Source organism: Lithobates pipiens, unplaced genomic scaffold (genome assembly GCF_037356315.1).
Source record: "Lithobates pipiens isolate NorthernLeopardFrog02 unplaced genomic scaffold, aLitPip1_a1.2 Scaffold_13, whole genome shotgun sequence".
NCBI lineage: Eukaryota > Metazoa > Chordata > Amphibia > Anura > Ranidae > Lithobates > Lithobates pipiens.
This window is the reverse complement of record NW_027507718.1, coordinates 127,730,446-127,751,829: the sequence shown is the minus strand read 5'-3', so window position 1 is coordinate 127,751,829 and position 21,384 is coordinate 127,730,446. Positions and strand designations below refer to the sequence as shown.

At 45.5% G+C, this 21,384-nt stretch overlaps 1 protein-coding gene across 1 annotated transcript in view; it reads left to right on the top strand.

The window, feature by feature from the left end:
* The window catches only part of SLC5A5 (solute carrier family 5 member 5), a 137,704-nt gene that overhangs the window by 104,932 nt on the left and 11,388 nt on the right, over positions 1-21,384 (top strand). Inside the window, exon 14 of the mRNA XM_077475548.1 lies at positions 21,177-21,280. Within this exon, the coding sequence (XP_077331674.1) occupies positions 21,177-21,280 (104 nt within the window). The remainder of the gene's footprint in view (positions 1-21,176; positions 21,281-21,384) is intronic.

Here is a 21,384-nt window from a genome sequence, read left to right as displayed (position 1 = left end):
AAGAGAATAAGGATCCCCTCGACCCCTCGTCATATAGACCCATTTCTCTACTGAATCTAGACGTAAAGATTCTAGCAAAGGTTCTGGCGGCTAGGTTAAACAGAGTAATAGAGAAGCTCATTCATCCTGATCAATCAGGTTTTATTCCTGGTAGATCTACGAGCATAAATATAAGGCGGGTTTTTTTAAACCTCCAAATACCAGTGGATGGGGATGGCCAGAGAGCTGTCCTATCCCTGGATGCCGCCAAGGCATTTGATACTGTAGAGTGGAGCTATTTGTGGAGGGTCTTGAGGGAATTCCATGTGGGCCCGGTTTTTATAAAATGGGTGAAAATGCTATAGAGTACTCCGGAAGCGAGGATAAGAATTAATAACGATAGCTCGGCCGGGATCCGATTGAAGAGAGGAACAAGGCAGGGGTGCCCCTTGTCTCCCCTTTTGTTTGCCATCGCAATCGAACCCTTGGCAGTGTCCATTAGATCAAATACGGGGATAAAGGGGTTTAGGAGAGGAAGTGAGGAGGAGAAGGTAGTATTATTTGCAGACGATCTGCTCCTACTTCTTGGAGATGTGCAGCATTCCATAAGGGAAGTAATGCTTAGAGTTGAAGATTTTGGGCATATGGCGGGGTTGAAGATAAATTGGGAGAAATCCTGTATACTGCCTGTTGATCCCATAGACAGCCCCCTACCCTGTGAAGCAGCGCACATCCAGATGGTGACGCAGATGAAATACTTAGGTATTTGTATCACCAAAGACCCTAAACAGTATATAGCAAACAACCTGGCCCCACTGTTATCTAAACTCAAACAAAAAATTAATATCTGGAGGAAACTGCCCTTGTCAACAGCAGGCAGATGTAATCTAATTAAAATGATAGTTCTACCACAACTTTTATATGTCCTTCATAACTCCCCAATATGGATATACAAAAAATGGTTCTATAAGGTGGACGTTATGTTCAGAGAATTGATTTGGAAAGGGGGTCACGCACGCATTAGCTTAACCACTTGCCGACCGCCGCACGCCGATGTACGTCGGCAGAATGGCACGGGCAGGCATAAGCACATACATGTACGTGATTTGCCTCCCGCGGGTCGGGGGCCCGATCGGGCCCCCGCCCGGTGCCTGCGGCGGTCGGTTTTCGTTCGGGAGCGATCCCGGACGAGGGGACGGCCATTCATTCATGGCCACCCCCTCGCGATCGCTCCCGACGAATGGAAATCCCCGGTGACATCACTTCCTCTCCTGTAATGTAAACACAGGAGAGGAAGTGATGTATTCTCTCCTCCGTGTCGGTATTTTTCGTTCCGACACGGAGGAGAGCGGATCAGTGAGTTGCACCAACACATCCCACACACAGTAGAACATGCCAGGCACACTCACACCCCCCCTTTACCCCCCGATCACCCCCCCAATTACCCCTGCCCCCCAGTCACAGTGACACCAATGTCATTTTTTTTTTTTTTTTTTTTTTTTTTGCATTGGTGTCATTTGTGACTGTAATAACTGTTAGGGCAGTTAGGGTTAGCCCCCTTTAGTTCTAATGTACCCCCCTAACCCCCCCAATAAAGGTTTAACCCCGTGATCACCCCCCGTCGCCAGTGTCACTAAGGCTGGGTTCACATTGCAGCGGTTTATGAGAACGAATGTGATTCGCACCGCACTGCAGTGCAAATCACATCCGATCTCTGTGCGATTCGAGTTCAGCCATTCGCCGCACCCGCCGCACCCGCCACACCCGCCGCACCCGCCGCAAATTCGCACGGGACCCTTTTTTTGGCCCGCAGCAGAATCGGATCGCATGGGTGTTCACACCATGCGATCCGAGTTTGCAGATCGCACTGCGATATGCGAACTGATCTGGGGGTGTCAGTAACATTTCACTGACACTCCCAGCAGTTCGCATAGGGCAGTGTGAACTGCCGCCGGGAGGCATGCGATGCGGGAACCCGCCGCGGATTCGCGGCGTTTCCGCATCGCTCCAGTGTGAACCCAGCCTAATAAGCGATCATTTTTCTGATCGCCGTATTAGTGTCACAGGTGACGCTAGTTAGGCAGGTAGGTATTTAGGTTCGCCGCAGCTTTTTATAGCGCTAGGGACCCCCATATACTACCGCATAAAGCCCCCTGATTGCCCCCTAGTTAACCCTTTCACCAGTGATCACCATATAACTGTTACAGGTGACGCTGGTTGGTTAGTTATTTTTTTATAGTTTCAGGGCACCCGCCATTTATTACCTAATAAAGGTTTAACCCCCTGATCACCCGGCAGGTGTCATTTGTGACTAATAACTGTTAGGGCAGTTAGGGTTAGCCCCCTTTAGTTCTAAGGTACCCCCCTAACCCCCCCAATAAAGGTTTAACCCCGTGATCACCCCCCGTCGCCAGTGTCACTAAGGCTGGGTTCACATTGCAGCGGTTTATGAGAACGGATGTGATTCGCACCGCACTGCAGTGCAAATCACATCCGATCTCTGTGCGATTCGAGTTCAGCTATACAGATAGTATGGCTGAATTCGTGTCGCACCCGCCGCACCCGCCGCAAACTCGCACGGGACCCTTTTTTTGGTCCGCAGCAGAATCGGATCGCATGGGTGTTCACACCATGCGATCCAAGTTTGCAGATCGCACTGCGATATGCGAACTGATCTGGGGGTGTCATTAACATTTCACTGACACTCCCAGCAGTTCGCATAGGGCAGTGTGAACTGCCGCCGGGAGGCATGCGATGCGGGAACCCGCCGCGCATTCGTGGCGTTCCCGCATCGCTCCAGTGTGAACCCAGCCTAATAAGCGATCGTTTTTCTGATCGCTGTATTAGTGTCACAGGTGACGCTAGTTAGGCAGGTAGGTATTTAGGTTCGCCGCAGCTTTTTATAGCGCCAGGGACCCCCATATACTACCGCATAAAGCCCCCTGATTGCCCCCTAGTTAACCCTTTCACCAGTGATCACCATATAACTGTTACAGGTGACGCTGGTTGGTTAGTTATTTTTTTATAGTTTCAGGGCACCCGCCATTTATTACCTAGTCTCACTAGTGTACCCCTAAATTTAGGGGTGTCTACTTTCTAAAATGGGGTCATTTGGGGGGGGGGGTTTGTGCCATCTTGGCATTTTATGGCCTTCAAAACTGTAACGCCCTTAGAAAGCCTGAAGGCGGTGCTTGGTTTTTGGGGCCCCGTACGCGGCTAGGCTCCCAAAAAGTCCCACATATGTGGTATCCCCGTACTCAGGAGAAGCAGCAGAATTTATTTTGGGGTGTCATTTCACATATGCCCATGGCATGCGTGAGCAATATATCATTTAGTGACAACTTTGTGAAAAAAAAAAAAAGTTTGTAATTTTCCCGCAACTTGTGGCAAAATATAAAATATTCCATGGACTCAACATGCCTCTCAGCAAATAGCTTGGGGTGTCTACTTTCTAAAATGGGGTCATTTGTGGGGGTTTTGTGCCATCTTGGCATTTTATGGCCTTCAAAACTGTAATAGGTAGTGAGAAGTGAACTCAAAAAATTACGCCCTTAGAAAGCCTGAAGGCGGTGCTTGGTTTTCGGGGCCCCGTACGCGGCTAGGCTCCCAAAAAGTCCCACATATGTGGTATCCCCGTACTCAGGAGAAGCAGCAGAATTTATTTTGGGGTGTCATTTCACATATGCCCATGGCATGCATGAGCAATATATCATTTAGTGACAACTTTGTGAAAAAAAAAAAAAAAAAAAAAAAGTTTGTAATTTTCCCGCAACTTGTGGCAAAATATAAAATATTCCATGGACTCAACATGCCTCTCAGCAAATAGCTTGGGGTGTCTACTTTCTAAAATGGGGTCATTTGTGGGGGTTTTGTGCCATCTTGGCATTTTATGGCCTTCAAAACTGTAATAGGTAGTGAGGCGTGAAATCAAAAATTTACGCCCTTAGAAAGCCTGAAGGCGGTGCTTGGTTTTCGGGGCCCTGTACGCGGCTAGGCTCCCAAAAAGTCCCACATATGTGGTATCCCCGTACTCAGGAGAAGCAGCAGAATTTATTTTGGGGTGTCATTTCACATACGCCCATAGCATGTGTGAGCAATATATCATTTAGTGACAACTTTGTGTAAAAAAAAAAAAAAAATTTTTTTTTTGTCATTATTCAATCGCTTGAGGCAAAAAAATAAAATATTCAATGGGCTCAACATGCCTCTTATCAATTTCCTTAGGGGGTCTACTTTCCAAAATGGGGTCATTTGGGGGGGTTTTGTACTGCCCTGTCATTTTAGCACCTCAAGAAATGAGATAGGCAGTCGTAAACTAAAAGCTGCGTAAATTCCAGAAAACGTACCTTAGTTTGTAGATGTGACAACTTTTGCGCAAACCAATAAATATACAATTATTGACTTTTTTTTTACCAAAGACATGTGGCTGAATACATTTTGTCCTAAATGTATGACTAAAATTGAGTTTATTGGATTTTTCTAATAACAAAAAGTAGAAAATATCATTTTTTTTCAAAATTTGCGGTCTTTTTACGTTTATATCGCAAAAAATAAAAATCGCAGAGGCAATCAAATACCATCAAAAGAAAGCTCTATTTGTGGGAAGAAAAGGACGCAAATTTTGTTTGGGTACAACATTGCATGACCGCGCAATTACCAGTTAAAGCAGCGCAGTGCCAAAGTGTAAAAAGACCTCTGGTCATTTACCAGCAAAATGGTCCGGTCTGAAAGTGGTTAAAAACATTACAACTGCCAAGCAATGGAGGGGGAGTGGCACTCCCACACCCGTTCAATTATTTCTTGGCGGCCCAGCTGCAACACCTGGCGGGAGAGGGTCTAGAGGAGGAAGGTCAAAAAAAGAAATCTCTTGTTGAACAATGGCTTGGTAGAACATTGGCAGAGACACTGGAGTCAGGGATCTCTGAGCAAGATATCCCTACTCTGGGGTTGATGACAAAGGTGTGGGAAATAACTAAAAATATACTGGGATATAGTGGCTTTACGGAGTACTCCCCCCTTTGGAACAATAATAAGTTGAATGAGATACAAAAGATAGGACAAATAGGGGAATGGGAAAGATGTGGTATAAAGTTTATCCATCAGCTTTATCATAATGGTATTCTGAAGCAGTTTCACGAGTTGAGAGACCAGTTTGCAATCCCGAAGAAGTCTTTCTTTAGATATCTGCAAGTTAGACACGCTTTGAAAAAACAGTTTGGGCTGGAGGCAATAGAATGGTGCAAGATTCCAGTAATGAAGGATATATTACGTGTAAAATCGGGGAAAGGGCTAATATCTAAAACCTACCAAAATCTGTGTAAAAAGACCCAAGTAAGAATACAAGAGCAAAGGATTAGAAATAAATGGGAGGTAGATGTGGGGAATATTTCGGAAGTTCAATGGGGGAGGATCCTTGAGCTGGCACAGTGGGTTTCCATCTCGCCTCCTCAAAAGTTTTCCCACCTGTATTTGCTGTATAGAGCATACTATACTCCCAAAAGGCTTTTTCAGTTCGGTAGAAGGCGGGATGCGGCGTGCCCTAGGTGCGGAAGGTTAGAAGGAGATACGATCCACATGTTCTGGAGATGCCCCAAGTTACACAGGTACTGGAGTGAGGTAGTGAGTATAATTAATCAAGTTTTTGAGATGGCAGTAGAAGTGGAACCTATGGGGTGTGTACTGGGATGGATAAAGGGGGGCGGGGACCCCAAAAATAAGGAACTAGCCAAAGTAAGGAGCCTTTTCCAGGCCAAGAAACTTATAGCCCAGAAATGGCAGTCGTCAACACCCCCTACAAGTGGAGAATGGCTACAGAATATGAATAGGGTTATCCTCAGAGAAAGGGTTGCATATATAAGACAGGGTGGTATCAAAAAATTTGACAGGATATGGAAGTTGTGGTGTGAGAAAATGAATCTTGATGTGGGGAATAAATAGGATAAAGGTTGGAGCGAGTGAGGGAGTGAATGAGAGGGATGTGGAAAGGGAGGGATGGAAAAGGGCTATATGAAATATGTATGGAATTTTCCTGTTTTATATATTCGGTACGTTAATTCTGTATTGTATTGCACGTTTTAAATGATAAAGAAAATCTAATAAAGAGATAAAGTTTAAAAAAAGTTCAAGTGCTGTTAAAACAAAAATTGGTGTGCTGACACAGTGAACAAAAAGTGCTTAGTGCAAGAAAATATTATTCATTAGTAAAGTGCATGCATCAAAAATTCATATGTGTTCAAAATATTTGCAGTCCATTTTGCAATCCCAGGAAAAATCCAAGATTATTATTATCACTTTCTTTTATTTTTCGTGCAATTGCAAAATTTCAAATATTTTGAACACATGAATTTTTTGATGCATGCACTTTACTAATGAATAATATTTTCTTGCACTAATTACTTTTTGTTCACTGTGTCAGCACACAGTTTTTTCTTTTGCACTTTTTTTTAAAAGCATTTGCACTTGGTTTGTTTCATAGAAACAAATCATTTTTGTATGATAGGTGAATTATTTTTATGCAAAGACACAGAGTTTATCATTATACATGATTGCTGGATTGAATGCATTTCACATGTGTACAGTAAGGGATTAGGTTAGGACCGGGTTCACATGGCGGCATGCACGGTGCCTGAGGGAACGGACATGTTTCCTTAGAGCTCCGCTCCTGAGCTGGACGGACCGGAGAACCATGAACACCAGCCGCTCTAAAAGCTCACCCACCGCTGCCTTTCCGCTCACGGAACACACAGGCACCGTTATTATGGTCTTAAAGACCCCTAAACCAAAGTTTAAATCGGGTATCCATAAGGAAGCTCCCTCTAAGCCGTTCTCTAAAATGGCGGCACCAGCTACCTCACTGCACGCTCTCACAGCCCTGTCACATAGCCTGAAACCGCAAGATTTTACTGGTGAGTCTGATTCAGACGCTGACAGTTCACAGACAGCTATTCATTCTAAAATGTTTAAACAATTTGAACAAATATTACAGAAAGCCCTGAAACAAACATCTGACCATATCACTGACAAATTAACAAGAGAAATGAGAGAATTGGGGCAGAAAACAGCAGAATTGGAAGTGAGAGTGGATGATATAGAGAGCCACTCACAACATTATGTCACTGAAATTGAACATCTTAAAGAAGAAAATGTAATGTTACAATCCCGCATTGAGGATCAAGAAAATAGAGACCGTCGTTCCAACTTGAGAATCAGAGGGATTCCTGAAATTATTGTGGATATCCAGGCATCCATGTTAGCACTCTTTCGGGAATTACAGCCTGGCATGCCTGTCGAGAGGTTAGAAATGGATAGAGCTCACAGAGCCTTAGCTCCACGTAAGCCTAACGGTCCCCCCAGGGACATAATTGTTAAGCTACATTATTATCACAGCAAGGAACAATTGCTTGCAGCAGCCAGAGGGAAGGACCCACTCAATTTCCAGGGTCACACTTATCAACTCTTCGCAGATCTTTCCCCTCTAACAATAGCTAAGAGACATGCACTCAAACCCCAATTACCAATACTTCAACGCAATCAAATTGCATATAACTGGGGCTTTCCATTTTCTCTCCGTTTCACTCATCTTGAAACTAAATCTACTTGTCGACCTCTGATGAACTACAGACGGCCTTAATAGAAATGGGCCTTGTGGATCGAATTTCACCCAGTGATCACACTCGCAGACGATCAGCCTCTCAATCCACTTCACAGCAAAAAATGACAGACTCAGGTTCTTCCATCACCACATGATGATAATTCATCTCCAACCAATGAGGATACAATGGATTGAAAATTGTTTGGTTGCTCAACTCTTTTTTCTTCTTTGGCCTCCATCCTCCAGCAATTTTACATCGATTGTAAACGCCTTTACAACATTGCAACTTTATCTGGCATAGATACATGTTCTGACTTGACCTATTTTTTTTTTTTTTTTTTTTACGGAACTTATCCAGGGACACCCCCACCTGTTTTTTTTTTTTTCTAATATGAATGTGTTTATTAGATTTTTTATAATTCTTGTAATTCATCTACAATCATTTTTTAGGTCTTCTTAGGTTGGCGAGATATATTGCTGTTTCATGCCTGGTCTCTGTACGCAGAGTCTCTGTATGAATAAGAATCAATATGCCATTGGGTTTACTGCTACAAGTATATTGGATTTTTTATACACCTGCTACCCGTTAGACCTCGTTAACCCTTATGATTTAATAATTTAGTAAACCTAACAGCTTAAGATGCTTTTTCCTGTGCCTTATTACCTTTTTTTTTCTTTTTTTTTAGATACTCAATAGGTATTATATATTTTAAGTCAAGTTTAGCTAAATTGAAGTTGCTATAATTTATCTATAATTGAGATTGTGTTTAAACTCATATTTTCTTACATGGTGTGTGGTTCTCCGGTATTATCCGGCCTTTGGGAGCGTCTTGCTGCCCCCTTTACCACCCTCGGTCTCCTGATACAGTTATGCAGGATTCTGATGATGGCCCTGGAACCTCTCGGGGTCCATTTGATGTTCCCCTGAGATGTTCCCATATCCTATTGTTCAGCTATTATTTAATTATATTTTTTATTCCCACTAGGGTTGATCAATTTTATTTTGTTTTTCTTTTCCTAGTTTCCTCCCTTTCTCCTCTCTCTCCCCTGGTAGTGGTTGCGGCTCTGGTCTCAGGATTTGCTTTTCTTGTCATGATACATGTCCTGAATGTGTTATGGCGCCCCTAAATATTATATCTTTAAACGTGCAAGGTTTCAACATTCCACACGTACTAAAGCGATGCGATTTTTCTCAGCTAAAAGAGCACATATTATCTGTTTACAGGAAACCCATTTCAATGACAAAACTACCCCTAAATTGTTATCTGCTTCCTATGCTCATTTTTACACAGCTTCAGCCACAGTCAAGCAAAGATGTACATTGATTGGGTTCCATCGTAATGTTCTATTTACTCTTACCTCACAATTGAAAGAACCTGAGGGTAGATATCTTCTACTCACAGGTTATATTTTGGATATAGAGATCACAATTGTTTCTTATTATGCCCCTAATAAACACCCAGTGGCCTTTTTATCACATCTTTTCCAGGTTGTAGAAGCACATAAGTTTGGAACAGTAATCTTATGTGGAGATTCAAATGCGACTATTTTCCCTTTTCTTGACAAGTCTCCTTCAGTCTCACTCACTAACTCTAATAAATTCACATTCCAACATTTACTTACCAGGAGTATTTAATGGGCGAAGGATTGAGGGACTTTAAGTGAAATGTGACCTGGTAAGGTCACCTATTTCCATCCCTTGGGACTTAACATGAAAACATGACCTGGTAAGGTCATGTATTTCCATCCCTGTAGTGGTCAAAAAAGGGGAAGAGCAACGGGGGCGGGACTTTAAATGAAGTGTGAAATTGTAAAAGAATAATATAAATTGGTGAACAATTGGGGAGTTTTAATAAGTTCATAAAGTTATAACAGACATGATTAGATCATTTACAATAGATAAAAGGTACTGGCAATACATGATGATAATAAGTTCATAAAAGGTATAATATGTACACTATTAGATCCATTATCATCCATTACGTTCATATTTTACATATATGCTGCTATGATGTATTGTTAATGCTTTGTACTAATTATAATGGATCTAATAGTGTACATATTATACCTTTTATGAACTTATTATCATCATGTATTGCCAGTACCTTTATCTATTGTAAATGATCTAATCATGTCTGTTATAACTTTATGAACTTATTGAAACTCCCCAATTGTTCACCAATTTATATTATTCTATTACAATTTCGCACTTCATTTAAAGTCCCGCCCCCGTTGCTCTTCCCCTTTTTATTTACTTACCAGGCATAAATTAGTTGATACATGGCGTGAACTTAACCGAACTAGTAGACGCTTCACACAATACTCTTATCCACATAATTCCTTTTCGCGCATAGACCACATTTTTGTCCTATCTATTATGATCCCGGAGACACTCTCCTCTAAAATCATTCCCTCCCCTTGGACGGATCATTGTGCAGTCTATACCACCATAGCCTCTCTAATACTCAGGTCATAGGACATGACTTGGCATATCAATGATACTACGTTGACCCATCCTTCTCATCGTTTAGAGATTGAAAAGACACTCACAGAATATTTTTTGGTTAATGACACAGCAGATGTTTCTGATCTTACTGTATGGGAAGCTCACAAAACTGTAATTAGGGGCAAATTATACAACAGGCTGCAGCTATTAAAAGAAATGTAAGGTCTTATTTGCCAAGCTAGACGCTAACTTTAACGCATGTCATTTAGCTTTTCAATCTTCCCCATCAGCCACCAATAATGCAAAACTAGATAAAGCTTGTCTTGACCTAGATCTTTTTTTACCAGACTCAGCAGAGAGACTAATACGTAAAAGTCAGTATACCCAATATCTTAAAGCTAATAAACCTGATACCTTTATGGCAAGGAGTTTAAATGCGACAAAGTATACTCAGACACCAATTAGGTTAAAGACATCACAAGATGCATATACTAGTAACCCTGTTACAATACTTGAGGTGTTCCGTTCTAATTTGGCTAAACTTTATTCCCCTACCTCAGGCTTTGATGAGACAAAAGCAGATATTCTATTTGATAATATCAATCTTCCCTCTATAGACAGTGAACAGCTTGCCCATCTTGAGAGTCCTATTACAGAATTGGAAGTTCGAAATGCCATAAAAGCTTTGAAGCCTCACAAACGACCAGGCCCGGATGGGTTTTCAGCATCTTATTATAAACTGTTTGCTCCTACACTGGCATCTATATTAACTAGAGCCTTCAATTATATACTTAACAGACACACTTTTAGAATGGAAAGACCTCCATAATAACTATGCTCCCTAAACCCAAATCAGATTCCACCTCTTGGAACAATTTCTGACCTATTTCTCTATTAAACCTGGACATTAAATTTTTAGTTAAAATAATAGCAAATTGTCTCAATTCCATTATAGGCCGCTTAATCCATCGTGATCAAATAGGATTCATGCCCACACGACAAGTGGGAGATAATATTCGACGGACCCTCTTACTCATTCATGCTGCTAAAAATAGACGTATCCAAACCTGCCTCCTTTCTTTAGATATCAGAAAGGCATTTGACTGTCACTTGACCATATATGCAATATATTTTACGTAAATGGGGTTTTGGGAATGATCTTTTGACCTGGATCTCCTCTCTATATGATAATCTGCAGGCATATGTTAAATATGCTGGCTACAAATCAGCAATGATAAACATTAGGAGAGGTACGAGGCAGGGCTGTCCCCTCTCCCCATTGATTTTTTCCCTTCTTTGGCGGACAATCCGGCCGTGTGTATGCCAGTCCGCCGTACTTTTGAAATGAGCGGACTTTTTCCGCCTGGAGAAAAGTCCGCTCATTCGAGCGGGTCTCCAGGTAGGCGGGGCCCGCGAAGGATACGTCGCTGGCCCTGCCACCTGGTATGGACTTAAAGGGGAACCCCAGTGGCGAAAAAAATCGGCGTGGGGGTCCCCCCAGGTCCACAACAGACCCTTGTCCGAGCACGCTACCCGGCCGGCCAGGAAAGGGGGGACGAGCGAGCCACCCCCCCTCCTGAGCCGTACCAGGCCGCGTGCCCTCAACATGGGGGGTGCCTTGGGGAAGGGGGGGCCGCGCGGCCCCCCCACCCCAAAGCACCTTGTCCTCATGTTGATGAGGACAAGGGCCTCTTCCCGACAACCCTGGCCGTTGGTTGTCGGGGTCTGCGGGCGGGGGGCTTATCGGAATCCGGGAGCCCCCTTTAATAAGGGGGGCCCCCCACCCTATGTGAATGAGTATGGGGTACAATGTACCCCTACCCATTCACATGTAAAATAAAGTACAAAAAAAACACAACACACAAGATAAAATAGTTTATTGCACAGCTCTGGGGGACTTCCGTCTTCGGGGGTCTTCTCGCCAGACTCCTCCGCTATCTTCTTGTAGCTCTTTTGCTAGCGGAGGAGCCCGGCTTTCTTCCTCGCCGCCGGCCTCTTCTTCCGACTTCGGGGGTCTTGTCCCTCTCTTCGGTTCTTCTGCCGGGCCACCGCGCCTTCTTATAGCTCTTTTACAGGCGGTGGCCCGGTCTTCTGTCATCGCCGCCGCCTTCCGTTCTTCTTCTTCTCCTTCTTCTCCTAGAGATGTTGACACAACGCTCTCTCCGGCTGCAATGCCAGGGACGCGCTGCGCGGCGACTTATATAGGGACATCTGTTGATGTCACATGGGTTGATGTCACATGGTGACCCTGCCCCTTACGATGTCACAGTCCCGGAGGATGTTGGGACTGTCGCCATGTGACATCAACCCATGTGACATCAACCCATGTGACATCAACCGATGACCCCGCCCCTTGTCCCTATATAAGTCACCGTGCAACGCGTCCCAGGCATTGCGGCCAGAGAGAGCGTCGTGTCAATATCTCCAGGAGAAGAAGAAGAAGAACAGAAGACCGGGCCACCGCCTGTAAAAGAGCTATAAGAAGGCGCGGTGGCCCGGCAGAAGAACCGAAGAGGGGGACAAGACCCCCAAAGTCGGAAGAAGAGGCCGGCGGCGAGGAAGAAAGCCGGGCTCCTCCGCTAGCAAAAGAGCTACAAGAAGATAGCGGAGGAGTCTGGCGAGAAGACCCCCGAAGACGGAAGTCCCCCAGAGCTGTGCAATAAACTATTTTATCTTGTGTGTTGTGTTTTTTTTGTACTTTATTTTACATGTGAATGGGTAGGGGTACATTGTACCCCATACTCATTTACATAGGGTGGGGGGCCGGTATCCGGGGGCCCCCTTATTAAAGGGGGCTCCCGGATTCCGATAAGCCCCCCGCCCACAGACCACAGACCCCGACAACCGACAACCAACGGCCAGGGTTGTCGGGAAGAGGCCCTTGTCCTCATCAACATGGGGACAAGGTGCTTTGGGGTGGGGGGGCCGCGCGGCCCCCCTTCCCCAAGGCACCCCCCATGTTGAGGGCACGTGGCCTGGTACGGCTCAGTGGGGGGGCGCTCGCTCGTCCCCCCCTTTCCTGGCCGGCCGGGTAGCGTGCTCGGACAAGGGTCTGATGTGGACCTTTGGGGGGGAGCCCCACGCCGATTTTTGTTGGGGTTCCCCTTTAAGTCCATACCAGGTGACTGGGCCTACCTGGAGACGTGCTCAAAATGAGCGGACTTTTCTCCGCGTGTGTGGGCGAGTTTGTTCATTTCAAAAGTACGGCGGATATTACGTCGGACTTAGTACGCCGTATTAGTCCGCTGAAAAAGTGCCGTGTGTGGGCAAGTAGCCCGTTCGGAAAGTCCGACGGACAGTCTGGCGTGAAGTCTGCCAGACTAAGTCCGTCGGATAGTCCGCTGTAGTGTGTACGCGGCATTATAGAACCTCTGGCATTATTAATCAGAGCTAACCCTGATAGTAAAAGTATTGACTTGGGGGATTGCAACATAAGATCTGTCTATTCGCAGATGATGTTTTAATTTTCCTAACCCATCCACACGTGTCTGCCCCAAATTTACTAGACATATTAGATAAATTTGCTCATATTTCCAGATTGTTTGTTAATTCTACAAAATCAAATGCATTTAATGTTTCTTTATCACACACCGAACTAATGCAAGCAAAATCCTCTTTACCTTTTAACTGAGTATCTCACCAACTTTTATATTTAGGAGTCCAACTTACAAACTCCTTGGCAGAACTCTTGGCAGCAAACTACCTTCCATTATTGAAACAAATCACCAGACTAATGAAAAAATGGTCTTCTCTCCCCTTGTCTTGGTTAGGGCGAATTAATGCTATAAAGATGACAATATTACCAACATTTCTGTACTTTTTTAGAGTACTTCCCATTTCGTTACCGTCATATTTCTTAAGACTAGTACAAAGAAGGGTTATGTCATTTATATGGGGACCTACCAAACCCTGTATACCTCTCGCAACACTCTATCTTTCTAAAAACAAGGGGGGCTGGGCGTGCCGAACTTTGCTTCCTACTATTACGCGGCTCAATTATCACATTTAACACCCAATTAACACCCTTTGTGGGTAGCAGTTGAATAGGTTGATTGTGACCCCATTTCCGTGGCTAATAGGCTGTGGCTTCAACCCAAAGATAGAGCCCACCTTTCCGATCCTATTACTAAACATTCCTTGACTATTTGGGATAAATTTAAAATTTCTCATACTCTCCATTTTCCACATAACCCCCTCCTTTCTTTCCTCAAGAATCCAGACTTCTACCCTGCTTGGAAATTCCCAAAGTTTTTTTCAACATGGTCAACTATAAACTTGACCTGGCTGCATAAATTGACATCCTCCACTGATTTTCATACATTCCCTACACTTTGTGAAACATTTGGGCTTCCTAGAACTGAATTTTTCCGTTATCTGCAAATCAAGAACTTTTATACGCCTCTTATCAGTACAGGTTCAATTCTTAACCAAATGTCGCAATTGTGACCCGCATGTTAGAGGTCTGATTTCACTATATCAACTTCACTATATCAACTTCTTACCGCTATATCTAATGACTCATTTCCCTCATATGCTGCTAAATGGTCGCATGATTTGAATCGCACATTAGATGAAGATGATTGGTCCAATATTTGGTTGGCCACCAAAAAATGGTTATGTTATGTATAACTTCAAAGTTGTGGCACATTGGTATTTGGTACCAGCAAGGATAGCAAAATTTGTCCCAGCATACCCAGAAAATTGTTTTCATGGATGTTCTTCGCCAGGTACACACAGAGGCGGCTCTCTAATTAGGCAAATTAGGCGGCCGCCTAAGGCCTCGCCCTCACAGGGGCCTCGTGGCCGCCTAATTTACATCTGCTCGATCACTGGACTGAACAACAGGCTCCAGGTGCCATCTGTAAAAGCCGTGCGGGCAGCCATAGGGCACACCGGGCGGGCCGCAAGTCCATGTGGGGCCCTAAAGCAACTGAGCTGCTCCTGCAGCCCGCGCCGCTCACCCACCTGGCCTCTCCGCGTCTGGCCGGCTGCCTATTGGGGTCAGGAGTCCGGCCAGGCTGCGGAAAATATCCCTGCCCTATGACTGTGAAGGGGAAGGAGGAGCTCCGGTGATCCCATCCCAGCGCCTGCTGCATTCTGGCCGACTACCCCCAGAGATCGTGAGTGCCCGGCCGTGCCGCCCTCCTGTGTGCCTGGATAGGAGGAGCGGCGGGGACAGCTGCATATGGAGGAATTGAGCTTTCCATATTCCTCCTGCAGCCGCTGAATGACCGCTTCTTCTGCGGGCATTCGCCGGCTGCAGAAAGAATATGGAAAGCTCAATTCCTCCATATGCAGCTGTCCCCGCCGCTCCTCCTATCCAGGCACACAGGAGGGCGGCACGGCCGGACACTCATGATCTCTGGCGGGGGTCGGCCAGGCTGCAGCAAGCGCTGGGATGGGATCACCGGAGCTCCTCCTATCTAACTCTTTTACTGCCCCGATGCTTCCTGGTTCCTCACAGTTCTCCCTGCATACCCTCTCTGCTTCCTGGCTCCCCCCAGTGCTCTCTGGTCCTCCGTGCTCTCCCACTGTGCTGTCCAGCCCCCCCCCCCCATGCTCTCCCCCCACTGTGCTGTCCAGTCCCCCATTCCTGTGCTCCCTCACAGTGCTCCCCCACAGTGCTCTCTGGTCCCCACAGTGCTCTGTGCTCCCTGGCTCCCCCCATGCTCTCCCCCCACTGTCATGTTCAGTCGCCCCCCCCACTTCTCTCCACCTCTCCCCCAGTGCTCTGTGCTCCCTGGCTCCCCCCCCAGTGCTCTCTGGTGCTCCCTGTCTCCCCCATACACTCCCCCCAGTGCTCTCCGACCAACCCGTGCTCCCTGGCTCCCCCCAACAGTGCTCTCCAGCTCCCCAGAGCTCTCTGCTCCCCGTGCTCCCTAACCTCTCCCAGTTCTAACTGCACCCCCAGTGCTCTCTGCCCCCTGTGCTGTCCAGTCCCCCCCCCAGTGCTCTCTGCCCCCCATGCTCCCGCTGTGCTTTCAACTTACCCCTGTGCTCTCCAGCTCCCCCCACAGTGCTCTCCAGCTCCCCTTTGTGCTTTCCAGCCCCCACTATTCTCCCTGGCTCCCCCCATGCTCTCCACTCCACTATGCTATCCAGCTCCCCCCAGTACTTTCCAACTCCCCCCACCTCCCCCGTGCTCCCTGGCTTCCCCCATGCTCTCTACCACACTGTGCTATCCAGCTCCCCCAGTGCTCTCCACCCCCCACCCTCCCTATGCTCTTCTGCCCCTTCCCCAGGTCTCTCTGGCCCCTATGCTCTCCATCACCCCCCATGCTCTCTGCCCCTGCCAAGCTCCCCACTCCCGCCAGTGCACCCCCCCAGTGCCCTAGCTCCCCCAGTGCTCTCTTCCCCCTAGTGCTCATGCCCCCCACACTCTTGCCCCCCCTGCTGCTCTCAGCCTCACTCCAATGCTCTCCGCCACCCCTGTTCTCTTTCTGGTTCTCTTTCTGGGTTCACCCCCGAGCAGCTCTGCTAGGTTTCCCCTCTTTTCACTTAGGCTGCTGCAGGGGTCTCTCAGGCTGGGGAGTGTGGAAGAGACCGCTATTATGGGCTGCTCAGTCTATTTTTTGTCCCAGTCCGGGCCTGGTGGGCAAGTTGAGCAGCGAGACTTGCAAGGATCGATAGTCCTGGAGACGAGCTCTAAAGACTTCCCAGGACTGGAGTACAGGCTGACTGGGGCCGGAAAACGAGGACAGATGGAAGGTACCAGATCCTCTGGAAGGAGCAGGACACTGTCCCCACCCAGACTGAGAATGGACCCTGCCTGCTGCTGGCCGTCCTGAACACCCTGCTGGCATGGAAGGTAACGTACCGAGCATCACACACAGCTTCCCATAGACAGGCACTGCAGACTGGGACATGGTACACAGGAGGGGCTACAGACAGGAACGGGGCTAGAGATCTCTCTCTCCACCTTCCTCCCTCTCCCCCCTCCTCCCTCTCTTCCCCTCCCCCCTCCCCTCTCTTCCCCTCTCTCCCCTCTCTCTCCCCCCTCTCTCTCCCCCGCTCCCCCTCTCTCTCTCTCTCTCTCTCGCTCCCCTCTCTCTCTCTTCCTCCCCCCTCTCTCCCGCCTTCCCCCCTCCCCTCTCTCTCTCCCTTCCCCCCTCCCCTCTCTCTCTCCCTCCCCCCTCTCTCTCTCTCCCTTCCCCCCTCTCTCTCTCTCCCTTCCCCCCTCTCTCTCTCTCTACCTTCCCCCCCTCTCACCCTCTCACCCTTCCCCCTTCTCTCTCTCCCTTCCCCCTTCTCTCTCTCCTCCCTATCTTCCCCTCCCCCTCTCTCTCTCTTCCCCTCCCCCTCTCTCTCTCTCTTCCCCTCCCCCTCTCTCTCTCTCTCTCTCCCCCCTCTCTCTCTCTCTTCCCCTCCCCCTCTCCCTCTCCCCCTCTCTCTCTCTTCCTCCCTCTCTCCCCCTCTCTCTCTCTCTTCCTCCCTCTCTCCCCCTCTCTCTCTCTCTTCCTCCCTCTCTCCCCCTTTCCTCTCCCTCCCCCTCCCTCCCTCTTCCTCCCCCTCCCTCCCTCTTCCTCCCCCTCTCTTCCTCCCCCTCCCTCCCTCTCCCTCTCCCTCTCTCTCTTCCCCTCCCCTTCTCTCTCTTCCTTCCTCTCTCCCCCCTCTCTCTCCCCCCTCTCTCTCCCTCTCTCTCTCCCTCTCTCTTCCTCCCTCTCCCTCTCTCACTCCCTCTCTTCCCCTCCCCCTCTCTCTCTCCCCCGCTCCCTCACTCTTTCCCTCCCTGTCACCCTCCCTCACTGCGCTGGGATCCCCCCACTCTCCTTCCTCTGTGGATGTGGAATGATTCAATGACACCTCTTCCCATTCTCCCAAGGCAAAGGGGGAAATCCTAGAGGGCTTGTCACCTGTCCCAGATGTTGTATTGGCTGCATATATCTGAGGAGGGTGCTCTGGAGGTGGTGCTGATCGCCTGTGGGCTAGATCCACGCATCTTTCTGCAGCCATTTTTACTTGCTTGAATTTTTTTTTATGCATTATGGGTGTGAGTGGGGCCTTGTGTCTAAATTTTGCCTAAGGCCTCACAAAGCCTAGAGCCGCCTCTGGGTACACATTTTCATATTTGGTGGCAATGTCCAATAACCCAAGATTTCTGGGGAAAGATATTTGATTTGGCTTCTAAAGCCTTGGAAATATATATACTCCCAGACCCATCTGTGGCCCTTCTAAATCTTAAACCTATTTATCTCACCCATACTCAATTTCAACTTCTCATTAATCTTACAACTGCAGCCAAACTATAGCAAAGGCATGAAAATCTCCCACCTTAATTGTGGCTGAAGCCAAACATAGGATGTTGAAGGCCCTCCTATGTGCCAAAATTACAGCAACAGAAGATGATAATATCAGTAAATTCAACAAAATCTGAAAACTTTGGGTTAAACATCATTTACCCCAAGACTTTGATTATTCATTGTTGTTGCTGCAATAATTCCTCCATTTTGTTTATTATTAACTATAAGCTTTTCCTGGGCATGGGCGGCGCTAACGCCATGGGAGACCCTCCCTTTTCTTTCTTTCCCCTTTCCTTCTCTTTCTTCCTATTTTTATCTATATGGATAAGGGAATCTTTATACTTACTCATATAATTCTGTATTTTGAGATTGACAAGCACTGTGTCTTTTTTTTATTTTTTTGTTCTCTGATATTTTTTCTAACTATTATCTTTTTGATCTAATATAATTAGCATTTGTAATTTATGATTTGAATACCTAGACCCCTTTATGATTTTTACAATATAGAATATAATTTTGGCATTAATATTCATGGTTTATACAGTTGTGCCCCCACTCATCCACAGTTTGCGCCCATTAGGGGTGCATGGGTGGTCTGGAGGCATGTTTCATTAAATATGCAAAAACTTTAAGAGTTCCAATTCTGACTCTTTAAGTGGATCTACTTTATCATAAGTCTTGTTTTCAGATATGAGTCTTGTTAATCATACAGTGACATCTATATTCATTTTTATTATTCATATTTTTGACTGTTTCCCATGTATAAGCCTACTAATTGATATGCACTTCTCATAAAAAACCTTAATAAAAACAATGAACGAGAAAAGATCAGGTTCACATTATATTGCGAACCATACGGTACTTCTCTTTCACTGTACTGGCTCTACCATAAGAGTGTGTCTGTATATATCACACACACACGCATGTGTGTTTGATCTTTGGGGTGCGTACTCTAATGCAATAGGCTATACACACCTATGCTGGTAATTCACCAGTACTTAGGTAGCAGCAATCGTATTTAATCCCTCAATCTTCCATTAATTTCTTTGGCACTAGTTTTTCTTGTTGTTTGCCCAAGTGTTCATTTTTATCAGGCCTATTCACTAATAAGAAAAATCTATACCAAAGTGGCTGAAGTAGAAAAAAAAAATAGATAAAAAAAAGGCTCTACCCAGTTCACTGAATAGTGCATTAAGACAAAACTGATCTTTATAAAACCATGAAAATATTTGAATAAAAACAATACATAACACTGGATTACATGTTTTTTTGTTTTGTTTTTTATTAGAGTGAACATTTATAATATGAAAAAGGACATTCTCCAAAAATTACAGTAATATGCGATACTATGTGAAACAGTGATTAAGTGCACTAATCCAAGAAGCTAAACAGCAAAAAGACAACTATGCAAAAATGACTATCCCTAATTAAAATAAATAAAATAAAAAATACAATAATATGAGACAATATGTGAAACTGTGATAGAAGTGCTTGAATCAAAAGCTGGTATTCATCTGATTTTACATTAACCACTTGAGATCCGCGCTATAGCCGAATGACGGCTACAGCGCGGATCTCCTTTTCCGGGACTACGTCTATTGACGTAGTCCCGTGCACGAGCGTCCTGCGCTCCCACTGAGCGCCCCCCTCTGCAAGACTTGTGAGTGCCTCTAAACCTGTTTTGGATTTATTTGTGGGTTTGATCTGTGGTCCATGGCTGAGTACCTGGAGGGAATTGCCTGGGGTGTCTATATCAGCTGAGGACATACACCTTAACCATTGGAGCGTATTGCTGTCTAACTGACAGCAGTGAGGTAAGGTACCCACTGCACTCAGTGTGTGAGCACCTGCTTTGAGGAGTTGTAAGATCACCGGTGGAACTATCCCGTGTTTGTTCACAGAATTAGTCTATTACACAGCACAGTGTGGACTCACTTATTTGCATGACCTGATACGGATTGCTATTTTTTCGACAAATAGAGACACTTTAAGAATTTTTTTGGATTGTGTTTTATATCTAGTTTTACTTTTTTGGTTTATTTATTTGTTGGATCTTACTTTTATACAATTTTCTAACGTATATATATTTTTTTCACTTGGATGCACTTTTATGGATTGAGACACATTTTGGATTGCACGCTCTTTTGGATTATTATTATTATTACCTGCGATTCCGCTACCTATTGTTTCACTTGCACTTTATTAGGAATACGTGTACTACTTGAAATGCTCAAAAAAAAAGAGTTCTTGAAAGTTGTGAACACAATTGTTCCCACCATCCAGACATCCACCTGGAGTGTGCCCTAGCAGCTCACCTTAAACAAAGACCACAACAGGTTTAGTGACGCTTTGGTATACAAATCCTTAATAGCAGTTCACGTTCCACAGCTGGTCTGACAATATATGGATCCTTTATGGAAAATCACATTCCACTCCACTCTGCTCTCCTAAGCTGCTAGCATATAAACAAGGAAAAATAAAAAAATTCCAAATCTTGCTCCACCAATGGGATATTAGGGTTAGTCACTCCTTGATTTCTACCTCTCTGAACTCCATATCAGATCTCATGGATATCTATCACCTCTCAGCACAATGTTCTGTGAGAGCTATGATTGGCCAAAGGCACCCTGCCTTTGACCAATCATAGCTCTTACAGAACATCGTGCTGTGATTGGCCAAAGAATGCAGGTCAGGTGCATGCTTTGGCCAATCAGCAGCTGTCAATGCACTGAGATCTCGCAGTGCATTATGGGGTGCTCATTTATACGCAAACATCCCACGAGTGTCCGATATGTGCGTTTGTTCATCCCTAGTTCTGGACATCATATTTACTGATGCAATATTAAGGTCCAAAACCACCCAAGAGGGGTAAAATGGAGATGTATGTATATTGTTTTATTTATTTATTTTTGCTCAACAGGCCAACTATTGCAGATGAATTCTACTCTTTATCCTATCTTTACTATGGTGCATTCGGCACTCTAAGCACAATTGTAATTGGAGCTATAATCAGTCAACTGACAGGTAATATATCTAATCTGGACAAATGAAAATATGGTTCGGAGTTGATTTGTTTTGTTTATAAGTTCTTTAGTTGTTTTTATTTTATATATATATATATATATATA